This window comes from Vanessa atalanta, chromosome 15, assembly GCF_905147765.1.
Source record: "Vanessa atalanta chromosome 15, ilVanAtal1.2, whole genome shotgun sequence".
Classification (NCBI taxonomy): domain Eukaryota; kingdom Metazoa; phylum Arthropoda; class Insecta; order Lepidoptera; family Nymphalidae; genus Vanessa; species Vanessa atalanta.
In genome coordinates, this window is record NC_061885.1 from 2,125,822 (window position 1) to 2,141,950 (window position 16,129).

General features: G+C 33.0%; 1 protein-coding gene across 1 annotated transcript in view; it reads right to left on the minus strand.

Moving 5' to 3' along the window:
• The window catches only part of LOC125069129 (calcium-transporting ATPase type 2C member 1), a 34,599-nt gene that overhangs the window by 10,270 nt on the left and 8,200 nt on the right, over nucleotides 1–16,129 (minus strand). Inside the window, exons 3-7 of the mRNA XM_047678508.1 lie at nucleotides 12,245–12,410; nucleotides 3,354–3,510; nucleotides 2,752–3,010; nucleotides 2,407–2,644; nucleotides 220–351 (exon numbers count right to left, since the gene is read on the minus strand). Of these exons, the coding sequence (XP_047534464.1) occupies nucleotides 220–351; nucleotides 2,407–2,644; nucleotides 2,752–3,010; nucleotides 3,354–3,510; nucleotides 12,245–12,410 (952 nt within the window). The remainder of the gene's footprint in view (nucleotides 1–219; nucleotides 352–2,406; nucleotides 2,645–2,751; nucleotides 3,011–3,353; nucleotides 3,511–12,244; nucleotides 12,411–16,129) is intronic.

Here is a 16,129-nt window from a genome sequence, read left to right on the forward strand (position 1 = left end):
AAAAAAAAAAAAACAATTCAAGCAACATTTTATTATTATAATTTTCACAAAGTATTATATTAATATGATATTATTTATTATTGTATCTTAGGGATAATTTGTAAGCAAAATAATCACAATAAGTTAATAATATAGGTATTATGATCGATTTGTAACGTGCAACTTACGTCACATATTCTGACGTCATTGCTGTGACAAAAATGATATTAAAGAACTTACCAGTTTTATCACTGCATATAACGTTGACGCAGCCGAGCGTCTCAACAGTGGGTAACTTCTTAACTATGGCATTTCTCTTCGCCATTCGCATCACGCCCAACGCTAACGTCACCGTTACAACGATCGGTAGGCCTGCGAGAATATAAACGTTATTTTAAACTATCTTCCATAGCCGAATTTATTTATTTTAAGTGAATATACATTTTATTTATATTGTACTGTATTAAGAACGATGTAACAAAAACCCTAATGGATTTATCCGTACATCGGTATTCGTTGTCAATACTTATAGACTAAACAATAATTTTAGCTATACAATAATTTTAGCATTAGCATTAGCAGCCTGTAAATTTCCCACTGCTGGGCTAAAGGCCTCATCTCCTTTTGAGGAAAAGGTTTGGAGCATATTCCACCACGCTGCTCCAATGCGGGTTGGTGGAATACACATGTGGCAGAATTTCGTTGAAATTAGACACATGCAGGTTTCCTCACGATGTTTTCCTTCACCGCCGAGGACGAGATGAATTATAAACACAAATTAAGCACATGAAAATTCAGTGGTGCCTGCCTGGGCTTGAACCCGATATCATCGGTTAAGATGCACGCGTTCTAACCACTGGGCCATCTTGGCTCTCTATACAATAATAACAAAGTAAAATATAAAAGAAACAAAAAGCAGGTACATAACAAATAAATAATGTCATAATTAGTTCCATTTATTGTATTAATTAGTAAGCACATATAATAGACGGAGAATAGGCAGAGGATACCTGGAGCATTAAGTGTTACTAGACCATATTAATCTAAACTGAACTATTAATGAAAACCCGACTTCGATCGGGAGAAATAAATAAAGCTAAATGCTGTTTATCATTTACTTTTCATATATATTTTTTATAAAAGTTGTGAATATAAATTATATTTATTTTCTACGTAGGTGGTAAAAACTAACAATAATCGTTATTTGCACAGCTTTCTGAACGCACCCGTAAATGTCAAACATGGCCGCCCGTTGAACTCTCAAGTAATTAAATTTAATGGATTAAATATCGAAATATCTCGACTATACGATTATTTGCGGTTATATATTGTAGACTAACTATAATTATTTTTTAACTATCTATAATTGTGGATCTTTCGGGTTTATCGTAGACCTGCACGAAATTATAAATATAGAGAGATAAACGACCATCAAACAACACTGGATAGGCGTAACACCAAGAAATATGAACTCAATCAACTTGTAGCTTCAAGACTTGCAGCAATTATTTTTTATGTAACTAAATGTAGTGATTAATTATTACTAAAACACTAATAAAGTTAAATAATTAATCGTTTTGAATATACATATATAAGATATTACATGGATCTCAATACAATACAAAAGGTCGGAGTACTAATCCGGACGCGTAACAAGGAACTTTTCATTTGCTGAATTTGTATCTATAAGCTATCTTACGGTAATTTATATAACGAAGAGACAACAATTTATGTCTTTAATGTGATATACTTTAACGTGAAGATGAACAGCATTGGCAAAAAATTTACTTTTATGAACCGGAGGACAATTCTACTAACAAATTAGATTGACATTGACATTTAGATTCTATTCCGATATTCCTCACAAAAATTAACCTCAGCTTAATCGTGAAGACCGATTCCTACTTATTTATATCAGTTACAATAAGATGATCTAATTTGGACGAACGTGGATCGTCAGTACAAAATTAAGCTCAAGTCAAAAAAAAAATTGATAAATAACGCATATTAGTCAATACAAGAATAAATTAACGATAAAAAATCGTGGACTTGGTGTTTGTTGATTCAGTTGATGAAGCAGGATATACCTACATATATATAAATTTAATTGTACCTTATTTTCATACTCTGTAATTGGACTGGTGGAAAGAAAAGTATATACTTTACAAACCGGGGGTAGCTTAATATTTAATTCAATACTGTATAATGACGAATCAAAAGTACTTATGAGCCTTCTTGAGTAAAGAATATTTTGATTTTGATTTAAAGTAGAATTCGATAACGTCTGAACGACAACGATTACTTATTCGATAGCGATTAAGAGATAATTTGTTCCAAGAATTGGCGCCCAGTATGGATTTAAGGTTGTCAATGTCAAAAATTCAACAATAATAAACGTATAAAGTTCGTGATCTACTTCTCACTCACCTTCTGGTATCGCAGCGACAGCCAAACTCACGCCGATGGTGAACATCTCCTGGATCGCCTTCCCTTGCAGCCAGCCAGCTACCATTATGAAACCGATTATGCAGAACGAGTACATAGAGAGTTGAGTCCCGAGTGTATCCATGGATCGCTGTAGAGGGGTCTTGGGCGACTCTTCAGCTTGCATCATTCGGAACATGTCACCGAATTCTGAACGCTCACCGGTGCTCACCACTATACCCTGTAGATGGGTTGAATTTTAATTGTAAAACAACACTAAAGATTTTTACAACTTGATATTATGATAGAGTTATTCCGAAATACTAAAAAATCTTAATACAAATTTACCTTTGCATTTCCACACCTGACTAGAGTACCCATAAACGCGACATTGTCCTTATTGACTCTGCCCGCGGTCGCTTTGTTGGGCAACACGCTCTTAATAGCCGGTTCTGTTTCCCCCGTGAAGGAGGACTCATCTATCGCGAGATCTGTAGATTCGTAAAGTCTCAAATCGGCGGGCACCCTATCGCCTACATTCAGGTGTATTATGTCGCCAGGCACGAGGTTTCGAGCGAGGAAATGTTCAACGCTGCCTTCTCGAAGACTGAAAATGTTAAAGTATATGTAGAACGTATCGGAGTTATTCTTATTACAACAGCTATCTGCCAGTGAAAGTCCCGTCAAAATCGGTCCAGCCGTTCCAGTGATAAGTCAGAACAAACAGACAGTCAGACAAAAATTGTAAAAAATGTTATTTTGGTATATGTACCGTATAAACATACATATGCATTTAGTACTTATTATTACTGTACACTTATAACTTATAGAAGGGTTTATAACTTTTGGAAAGATCTCTTAAAATTAAATAAAGATTTTTGTAAACCATATAAAATACAAAACTAGTTACCGAGATTACGTCTAAAATAGTAATTTTACAATTATCTTACCAGTTGCATGATGGTGGTACCAGTTTATTCAGCTCTTCGAGCGATTTCTCCGAACGATATTCTTGCACAAAGGCGACTGTCACCACAATCATGATGGCCACGGTTATTGAGATCGCGTCGTCGAACTGTCGCATACAGATACTCACGACTGCGGAACCTGTTGACAAGCACTTGATTTTTACGCGACTATTGAGAAATATGGTTAACATAGGTATTATATATCTGTATATAATATACATATAATATTAGGTGAGACAATAATCATACAGATTCGTACCCCGTTGAACTATAATGGTATACGCATATAACAAATTTGAAAAAATATTAAATTAATCAAAAATTCTTAATCTTTTAAGAATACTTTTTTGAAAAATACACTTGGATTTAGGCTCGGGTACGTTCCATAACAGGACTGATTGAACAATAATTGTGAATAACAACAATGTAAATTAGTTTTTTTGAAAAGAGCAGTCACGCGAGTTTCTTGCCGTTTCTTCTCGTTGGAGTCTGGTTTCCGAAACGACAAACTCTACTGTTTAAATATTGACGATTCAAAAATGCTTTATTATACAATATAAAGTTTACTTGAATAAAATACATTTGATTTGATTTGATTTGGCTTCAGGAATAAATTATATCTGTTACGGCGTTTCTGGAAATTCATCACCTAAGATATAAAAGTCTTTAATGTTGAAGAATGTTTATATTAATTACGTTATACATAAAATGAAAAAACCGATTTCGCAAATAGTTCCTCATTTCTACAGATCATTAGTGACATTCCAAGGTCACGGCCAAAGTTCTTACGCTATATATTACCAAATGTACATATGTACATTTTGTTTTTATTACTGCTATCGTGTGTGTTTCAAGCATGGTATTAACACGATTTGTTTTTAAACTAGAAGTGATTTTAGATTCGTCGAGAAACAAGTTAGATTTTCTTATCAAACCATGTTATCAGATTATTTCCAATCTCTCGTAAATATCGGCAATTACTTATTTTTATGCTGTAAATGATTTATACGGATTATAAAAATCCCTTTGCAGAGTTATTTTTCTAATATTAGTATTTTTACTTTGATTATATAAAATATCCGAGTTGGTACAATTATTAGAGCAAGGATTGATAGTTCAAATCCATGTAAGCACTATGGTCATATGCCTTATTTGTTTATAAATCATCTTGTGCTCGCGGGTGAAAGCAAACACCTACCAAACAGCATTGAAGCAGAGTTAAAGAATAAGCCCTTAACATTTTCTTAAAGAGAAGAGAAGGCATTCAGCCCATCAGTGGGACATATAAAGGCCTGACCTTACGATACGTTCATAGACTGAATAAACTATTATTATGAATGTGATTTGAGGTCTGTTAATGAAAAGTAATAACTACGAATTTATAATAATAAAGAAAAAATGTTTATGCATGTGTTGTAAAGCAAAGATATTGTAATGGTCATCATTGATTGGACACAATGAATTAATGAATGTGTCGTTTGTTAAACGCACACAATTACTGGGATACTATTATAATAACAAGACAAGCGTTGTACACTTAACTGCATATATAAATAGGACTTTCAAATGTATCTTTTTTATTCCTTTTTTAAATCTACAGACTATAGATTTTTTAAGGAGACTACTCCTGTTGGTTTATAAAGATAGATCGTTAATAGTTGCCCGTCACTCATCGTACGGGTAAAACAAGGATTATACCCCGTATTATTTCTACCAATGGGATGGGAGCATTCATCAACCGATCAATTCAGCTGTGCTGTGATAATGTACCGCACATAATTATATCCGAACTGAAACTATAAACTAAATTTACACTAATGTTTAATATTACGGATTAGTTTTTGCATGTTGGAAAATTGCGAAAAATACGCCAAAAGATATCGATAGGCGAACGGTCAACAGGTGGCTGTTGGTAAGTGACCACGACAGTCTTTAGACATCAGCGCTGTGTAAAATTTTAATTATTTCTTAAATAACCAATAACTTGGGGAACTAAGACGTTATGTTCCTTGTGCCTGTAGTTACACTGGCTCTCTCACTATTCAAACCTGAACACAAAAATACCAAGTAGTAATAATATTTAGTGGTAGATTATATGATGAGCGGTCGGTTCCTACCCAAGCGGGCTTTTGTATGGCATAGTTTGGGGGACGAGGATATGGGTCACCTGATGGTAAGTGGTCACCACCGCCCATAGACAAAGGCGCTATAAGAAATATTAACCATTCCTTACATCGCCTATGCGCCACCAACCTTGGGAACTAAGATGTTATGTCCTTTGTGCCTGTAGTTACACTGGCTCACTCACTATTCAAACCGGAACACAACAATACTGAGTACTGCTGTTTGGCGGTAGAATGGGTGGGTGGTACCTACCCAGACATACCTACAAAGCATATCATATTAATATAATGTTAACAATTAAAATTAGCATATCGTTCAATTTATCGTTGATAAAATCAAAATCAAAACATACAGAATCACTTAGTAAATTATCAACATGAACGAAATATCAATTTCGAAAGATAACGTAAGCGTTTCGGTTAAACTATTATCTAATACGTCATTTTATTAAACGAAAAAGTAAAACAAGGTGAATTAATAAGATTAGATAACTTTACAATTAAAGTTTTTATATACCGAACAAAATTAGATGTCATTCAATGTTGCTAACGGCTTTCGATCGTCAGTATTTTTTTAGGTAGTCTATGAAACTTTTAGAAATTGCATACCTATTATTAAAAATACATTATGACGTTAAGTTCGTGAACAGTTTGAGTGCTTTAAATTTTTCAGGAAGTCGCCGAATGTTACATTTTATAAGAATGGAAGAAGGTTTATTTGGGGCAACGTAATAACTAGGGATAATGCTTAAAAAATGAAATTTTGCACAGAAAGTAGGTCACTAGGAGAGATTTTTTCAAGAATCATCACATAAATGGGCGGAAGTTTGAATGGAAATTTGGCATTTCTGATTTTAGAATTATGGAAATCGGTGTTTAGGCTTTTGTTGAACAGTTAGTTAAAATAGTTTAATGTAAAGGATGAATAATATTTTTTGAAAATTCACACCCTAAAAGAACGAAACCAAGGAAGAAAGTTTGCATGGAATATCATTTTCATTTAGAAACATGGATTTCGGTATTTCAGTTTCTATTTATGAGGAAAATTTATCTATTAAAGCTTTTCTGAGAATTCATCACTTAAGAGGAAAAATTGAGAATGAAAGTTCCTATCGAAGTTTGTTATTCATCAATGTTTGAAATAAGGGAATTTTTATTTAGGCTTCTGTAAAAGTAAAAGAAAACTTTAAGGTTAGAAATAGAGAAATCGGTGTTTAAGCTACTATTTAAGCTTCTGTTTAAAAATAAATGACCTACGTTACAACTTTACGATGAGTTATCTCATTAGGTACACGACTAGTCTAAGCACAAAAAATGTGGCCTTAAATGTCAAAGCTATTTAACTAAATAAATTGAAAATAAAATAAAATTAACCAACGCTTAACAGCTATACGCTAAAGCCATAATATATTTCTATTACTAAAAGTGATTATTAGTAATATTTGCCATTTAAGCCACGCCACGGATTTAAAAAATAAACTACCTATCAATTTTGGTTGTGGAGTCTAGTAAATAAAACAAACATTTTTTTACGAACGCATTTTGACAAAATTATTCAAACGTTATTTTGTAAAGACGCAGCTTTACGATAAACAACAAAACTTGAATTATATTTTTATGATAAAAACTCCTCGAAAAACACGTAAAAAACTTTTTGAAGATCCAGTAATATAATGTAAATATGGTCTTAATTGGCCTGCATTACGGCGCACATACTACGGTATACTCACGGCTATTACATTCAGATATCTCAAGGTCACATTCAGCTACTAAATTGCCTTAATGTACACCTACTATTACTAGTACAGTAAGTCATATATTTTGATGATTCTTTATAAGGAACAAAAAATAAGATACAAGAAATATTGTTTAAGGAATAATCATACACGTAATTTGCTTTGCGGTGTTATCTCTAAGGAAATTTCGCACGAGATATCTCCGCGGTTCTTCCCCGGCTTTGATCAGATGATTTTCAGTTAAGTTTAACTTAATATTCTATCAACTCGACTGTGATTTCGACATTTTGATAATTCCTCAATAACTCTATTACTTCCGGAAATAATGTGTGAGTATCAAATAAGTAAAACCCGTAATTACTACATATGTACTCGTTATGTATATTTCGCAGGCAACTGGTTACATTAGTCATTAAATGTAGCCACTTTACTAAACGAGACCGTTAAACTAGCGGTCTCAATGACATAATCTAATTCATCTTCCACTCATAGATTATTCCTAATCACTACTGAAAATAAGGATGTTTATCGCCAATTTCTAATAAAACACTAGGGGTTAGACAATACATCATAGTGTTAAAAAGAGTCATTATTTTCACCCAATTCCGAAGAAAACAAAGGTGCCGTTTAAAAAAATGGGCTTGTCGTTTCATTGAATGCCTAATTTAACCAGTTGGCTGCAACGTAATACATCAGGAGACATCTTGTCCACACATTGAACATGCCCTTGATACAGTCAATCGATATTGGAAATTACTTCACCACGTCGATGTCACGGCACATTTAAAACGCTGATATAATTTAAAACTATATATTTATAGAAATTCCATTAAAAACAATATTTATTTACGTATAAATATATATGTATAATTATTAGGTATTGGAGAATATGCGATTGAGTAGAGACCGTAAAATTTATGTATAAAACAATAATAAACAAACATACTGTCTACTAAAGTTATGCAAACGAAACACCCGATAGTTTCTTTGTACTGATCAAAGTTAGGACAAATAATGCTCATACGACACCAACCATTGAAAGAGACGGACGATCTAATGATAGAATAGATCTATTGATCTAGAAGCTTCTAATGACACCTCATTACTCAAATTATGATAGTTAGTTAGGAACAAAAACAGATGAACATACATTAGTAGTCTGCTGAAATGAAGATATTTAAGAAAAAAAAATCCTATAAAAAAACTATTATTGAAAGAAATTATTAAATCTATTTGAAATAACTTGAAAAACCTTTTTTAATTTACTAAAAAAAAAAAAAGCAGTGTTCGATATTTCATCCCTTGTGCTGTCATCATATCCTCATCCTTAAAACCGAAACACAGCGATACATTAGCAAAGTATTCTCGTTTGGTGATAGAATCTGATAAATGTGCGGTACCTACTGGTATATTAGTACAAAGCCGTACTTAATTTATTAAATAAAAGTAATATATAATTCAGATTAATTTCTCAAATTAGATAGTTACATGCTAGATACAAAGAGCATGTATGTATATATGAGAGCTTTAATAATGCAAATGCATTATATTAATTGACTACGCTTTTAACAAATGAATATTGTCCACAGATAAAAAAGCATTATTACATGACGTGTATTGTCAATATTATCGGTAATTATAAAGATATAGGTGATTTTTTAAGTGAGTTCGGACTTAATATTTTCAAATGAGATACGAATCCGATTTTGATGAAAATGAAAACGATATCATTTTTTGAATTTTGAAACAAACAATTTATAGAATTATACGTTATGTAAATTAATTAACTTGTTATACACTGTATCCCAACTTCAATACATTTAGTAGACAAAGACAAAAATACTTCGAGAACTTTGCCTTTGCCCTCAATAAGGGGTCGAACAAAGAAGCTCTATTGAGTTCACTGTCGACTCAATTTATTTCCTCCTTAACATTCTTTTAAATTTGGAGACGGAAAACTCGCTCCGGGCTAAAGTCGTGTAAAGCAACTTTACTCTTGTGAACGTTTGTACATAGTTTCGCTTATATAAAACCGAAGTAACCTCCCCTGATTGTGGTACACTATTCTTTATTATCATCAATATCTATTTGTTGTAAAAAACTATCAAATCATCAAATATTTCGATTGAACCGAAGGACGCCAAATGAGTTCAATTTACGCACACACATTTTTGGTGCTTATAAGGCAAATATGTGTGTGCGTATATGTATGTATGTATAACAAGTAAACTTTATTAATTCGTTTTGCTATACTCAGATTATAACACAAAAGTAAGATAGAGGGAATATTGAAGTAAAACACATATTCCCGATAGTAAAGTGTAATAAGTCAATAATCAATAATAAAAGTGACAAGTGACAAAACTTTTGACGTCTTTTTTTAAGTCGTTAACAAAAAGAGGTGTCCTTTCGTAGTACCTGCAATTTCTATATACCGGAAAAAAATTTAGCCAGAGAAAATTAATCCGTTCCCAATATAAAACGGTCCAGTCTTGAATTTCATGGGAAAGAGTATATATATAAAGGTCCGTTCATTTTCAACGAAAGTTTAAAAGAAATACGTTCACACGACTCCCAGTACATGCTTATGTATTTGCACTTCGACTTTTTTTATTATTTCAGAGAATTGGCGAACATAAAACACATTGGCGTCAAGTAACAGTTGCTGGACCGTATCTTGACATAAAAAACTTCGCACTAAACAGGTTTCGAGGCATACCTATCTTAGATCTTAAGCTGCGTTCACAGTGATGAATAATGCGTTGTGCGTTCTATTCGGCGTGAAATTAAATGCTCGAAAAATTCTTATCACATTCGACGCATGACTCCGATCTTATTTGGAGACACGCCAAATGCATTAACTATCTTTCGTTACAATTCAGAACAACAAATGCTCCAACATAATTTAAATTATTTTATTTTATTACTATCCGTTTTGCTCGTTAATCTCATTTACTTAAGTTTGTCATTGGGTATTTTTTAAGCACTGCAATTACATTCTTAAAGCGCTGCAAGGATTTGTAACACTTATATAAGTCTTTCTTTGGTACGCTTTTCCTGGTAGTTTGGGTTCTTTAAATGTACTTCTTTTACTTTCTACTTAAAGTTATCACATCGAGCAATATAAAACATGACATTTAAAAAAGAAAAAAAAAATTAAAACAAGAGTTTAGTAGTTAGCTTTTTTAATACAATGTTGCACCAATAATAAGGTAGCGAGTTTGATAACGTATTTAATATATTTTTTTTACGTTTGTGTGGACGACCCTTAAGTGTGGACAACCAAGTGCTCAATTGTCAGCATTCGATGTACCTATTTTTACGTTTCGTAATGTTTTGTCTTATAAATTATTTAAAATACATGTGTGTGTCTGTGTGTGTGTGCTTTCCTTTACGAGAACAACGAAAATTAACTGCACATTAAACTATATATTAATAGGACAGACAAAACAGTTCAGTACGTTTTTGTCCTCCGTAGAACAATCGATTATTTTTTTTTTATTTAATATACTTTCACGGGCTTTAAGAGCCGAGATGGCCGTCGTTAGAACGCGTGAATCTTAACCGATTATTGCAGGTTCAAACCCAGGCAAGGACTACTGAATTTTCATGTGCTTAATTTGTGTTTATAATTCATCTCGTGCTCGGCGGTGAAGGAAAACATCGTGAGGTAACCTGCATGTGTCTAATTTCAACGAAATTTTGCCACAAGTGTACCCACCAACCCGCATTGGAGCATTATGGTAGGAATATACTCCAAACCTTCTCCTCAAAAGAAGAAGAGGCCTTAGCCCAGCAGTGGGCAATTTACAGGCTGTTAATATTGTATGTTGTTGGGCTTTAATGTTATCAATATATAGTAATATCTTAAATGTGAACTGTCTGTCTGTGTGTGTGTGTGTCTATGTGAAATTTACAGCCTACTTTTTATACCCAACACCTGACTCAGAACCCCTAAATGCGAACCGGGGTTGACAATCAGTTCGATATATACATATATGTTTTCCATAATTCAATTTATAAATGGTATAAAATAAGTACGCACTATACTAACTGCGTAGTAATAAGTAGGTATTACAGGTGTTCGCAGATTTGCTCTTTTTTCAAGGCGCTCGCTGAAAACGAGCGTTGGCAATTAAGTATTATTTACAATGTTGGGGGCCAACAATATTTGCTTATTGGTCAACGTTTTAAAACGTCAAACGATTTTGTACAACAATTTAGGCCCAACGTTATTTGGAATTTATTTTGTACTATTAAATTTTTTTTTTCTATTTTTTTTTTATTAATATCAAATTATTGGTTTATGTGTTACTCTGTTACACAACGTGTTATTTATAGTAACCAATCTGTCTACATCTACTTTCATTTGTTTCTTATTCGACCAATCATCGTAATCTGTATTTAAATCACTGATCAGATGTTATATATAAATTCTTATCAAACTTCAGGTAGCGAACAAATTGGCATAACTTGGAATTTACGGTTTTCTGAAATATGAATATTTTATTTTTGTTCATGTACCTACTTTGGCAACAACTTGCTTATATAATATTATTAAAATATACTTACTATATTTAACATTTAATTAAATATTATACCATTGATAATTTCAGTCTTATCGATAGAAATATACATGTAAAAATAATCTGGTCTAAAACATATCATCAGCCATTTACCTCTTACCAAATCATATCTTGATTCAGTATAACGATATTCAATAAAGATTAATATTTTTAAGACGTTAAGACAAAAGAGTTACGTTTACAAAAGTAATATCTCTCAAAAAATATAAGCAACTAGTTGTCGCACGCGGCTTCGCTCCTGTTTTAGGGATTGGTCGTCAAGTGTCACGCCTAAAAAAACTCTATGTCTCTCCTTAGATTTCAAGCTTGCTTTCATAGCAAATTTCATCAAATTCGGTTCAGTGGTGTGGCCGTGAAAGAGACAGAGTTATTTTCGCAATTATAATATTAGTAAAGATTAACCGCGAACTTAAAATTACTATACCTACCAAGCAATAGCAGAATAAGTGGATTTTGAAATTGCTCGATGTACTTCTTCCACAGCGGCTCCTGTTCCTTCACTTGGAACTCGTTGGGCCCGACGAAATTCATACGATCGTTCGCTTCCCGCCATGATAAGCCACGTCGTACATCCACTTGCAAACGCTCAGCCACCTGAGAAACAATATAATAATAGAATACGCAAAATAAAATATTAAAACGAGACTATGTATTCAAATAAACTAATCGCTGCGGATGCTGACGTTAACGAAATAATATTAACGTCTTATTACGTAAACACTAACAGAAATCGAGATTTGCTGACATGAACACGTTGGAAATATTTTAAGGAAGTAAGAACACGTGAGATATATTTGCCAGTATTACGACCAATAAAGAACCGCTTCGCGGTAACCGATTCCAGTAGAAATTCAAGAAATCAAGAAAATTCTAGTAGTAATGGTAAGGAATGATTGATATTTCTTATAGCGCCACCTATGGTTATTCCAACCATAAGAGGAGAAAAGCCAAATAATAACATTTGGCATTGATTAGACACGGCATATACGGTCGAGAGCGTATAATTATGGATTTGCGAAAAAAATCCTTATTGAACGTCGACGAAATCGCTTGGAGGTAAAATTAAAGTGGATATAAGTAATTTAGTGGAATATTCAAGAAATGTTAATAGTGCACATTATAGCTGAGGTATTAGCATATCGCGTGGCGTACGTAAATCAAAGGTTGTTTACCTTTATTCCTTCTTCAATTGGAATATACTATACAAATATGACATAAAATAAATCATCCCCGAGACGTATTGACGTCGTAAGGGATGATGCTGCATTGCACGTGCTAATAATAAATGTCTTTTGGGAGTTGGAGATCGCTTACAGTCAAGTGGCCTGTTTCCCAAACCAGAATCCTAATAAAATAAAAAATGTAATAACTAATTTTCTTCATGATTTTCATCGTATCATTAGAGAATTGATGTATCAAATGGCTTGGTTACTCCAACATCGATGACAAAGAAAAACATATATATTTTTTAATCTATTTATACCGCGATCGATACATCCAAGGCTTTTCAACCAGTTCCTCGTTAAGCGATTAAGCATACAATATGACGTGGTGGAGTTTCATCTACTTTACGACATAAGATAAGATCGGTGATAGCTATCGATCGAGTGCATTTTGTAATAAAGCCGACATTATTGACACGATAAAAATAAAATTAGCATAAATAATATACTTTACGCAGTTAGACAAATACTTATTGGCAACTACAATGACACGACAGACTCAAAGATACACAGATATTACAAATCACGCGAACGGAGTTGCGGGCACCAGCTAGTCATAAATATTTTGGGTCAATCAATGTGATACAAAATATCAATCCGACACGTTAATTTTGATATTATTTTAAGAAATCATTATTGTCACCAAACAAATATTTATAGACAAAAATTTTTGTCGACGAAAAAAAAAATAGACAACTTTGTGTGTGTACGTTGACGATAAAACTTTCTGTAAAATACATATTTTGTCTACGAAAATGACAATGTTGTATAACTTCTTTGCAAGTATAGAAATTGTCAACTTGAAATCGAAACAAAGCAAGTAGAACATATATATTTTCCTATACTATATATTATTGGAGGCATAGCACAACCTTGACATGATATGGAGGCTAGTCATTCTGGTGTGCAATAAAGATTTCATTTTATTCTATTCTACATAAAATATATTATCGTTTTAATACTATTATTAAAATAAATTCTACCACTAAATAAATTTCACTTCGCTTTGAAATTATAATTAATAGAATAAAAATCTTTTTTAAAACATACTTTTATTTGAAAATTGAACGATGCTATATATTTAGTATACCAGATTATATTCTCGTCCAACTCAAAAAGGACGTGCTTTCAGCGTAGCCAGTTGAGTGAAATTGGTTTTAAATACATTTGCAAGAATTGATCGATACATACCAGCAGGTGAAGTTAAATAAAGGCATGTTAAAAACACGTAGAATGTTCCAAGGCGTCGTATTAAGAACATCACTTACAAGTTTCGCTTCTCGTATATTTTTACTTTAGTAACATTCCAATACACATACAATATCTTATTGGAATATTATATCATGATTTAAATTTTATTTAACATATACAGTACATTTTCCAATTTGCAAAGTCTTTAAACAGATATTAAAATTAGTAATGATCTTTGTTTTTGTTTTGCAATATAAACCCGCATTTTTTTATGGAATAGTTGGCAAACGAGCAGGAGGCTCATCATCATCATTATCATCATCATCGTCATCGTCATCGTCATCGTCATCGTCATCGTCATCGTCATCGTCATCGTCATCGTCATCGTCATCGTCATCGTCATCGTCATCGTCATCGTCATCGTCATCGTCATCGTCATCGTCATCGTCATCGTCATCGTCATCGTCATCATCATCATCATCAGCCCGCATTCGTCCACTGCTGGACATAGGCCTCTCCAAATGCACGCCACTGTGGTCTTTCTTCGGCAACTCGCATCCAGCTCAAAGGAGGAAATTTGCAATACTGAGTGGCTTGCAGGTTGTCGGTATTTGAGGACTATACTAGGTAAAAGCTAAAAGATTTGTGAAATATGGATTATATGGGACTTCACCTCTTCCATCTTCAACTTCTTCGATGTGACATTTAATCAACAGACAAGATAAACTAAACCTCAAATTATATGATTTCGAGAATAAACAAACACGTTACTAACATACTAAATGCTTCGAATACAGGGATGTTTTGAATGGACTTTTGCTTTATTTGTTGGTTTCCCAACACCATACGCGTGGTGGATTTAATGCTCGATAGTATTTATAGATGCACTTAACAAGAAAATCTCTTAATCTATTCTTATGACACCCATGGGTTGAAATGGAGTGACTTGATGGGATCTTCACACGGAACATCTTCTTAAATCATGAGGTATTATAATTAGCATGCCTTTGTTTACCATTCAAGGAAAAGTAACTACGGACTTGCTTGGTGATTTTTCTCGGTAACCAGTGGATAACTTTATATCAAATAAATTTAAAATCTCGAGTGCTTGTAATATACTTGAATTTTTTTTTTACTTTAAATACAGTTTAGATAATTATACGTCATTAAAATGATAATTATTATGCATAATTAAAATGACTTTAAGACCGATTAAAAGATAAGCATTTTTATATTTCTATATATGTATAACACCTCGTTATTAAAATTATGACTCATACCTAGTACCAATTAAAAGCTACGTATTTTTATGCATTACTTCAAAAACACTCGGATAACGGCACCGAGATACCTAAATGTTAACAATCATATTTAAATTAACTACCTATGATACTTATGTTACAGTAGCAGGTGCTTCTCGGTAGAATCTACATTCCGAACCGGTAGCAAAAAATAAATAAAAAAAGTATCGTAAAATGACGATTCAAAGTGCTTGCAAGAGCCTACTCGGCTAAAGTATAGATTGGTCTTTAGTATTAAATAGTATAACTATCAGTAAAACACATAGGTAACTAGAAAAAATATGGTAGGCGAAAATTAAATCTTAGTGGGTATAAGTAGTTAACCGGAATAGTAAATATTGGACAACATCACATACATTACTCTGATCCCAATGTAAGTAGCTAAAGCACTTGTGTTATGGATATCAGAAGTGACGACGGTACTACAAACATTTCTACATCGACTCGATCGGGGATCGTACCCGGGACCTCGGAGAGGCGTACCCATGAAAACCGGTGTACACACTACTCGACCACGGAGGTCGTTAGTACCTAAAGAGTTTTTTTATAAGCAATTTGAATTTCACGATGTAATTAACTTTGATGATAAATTTTATTA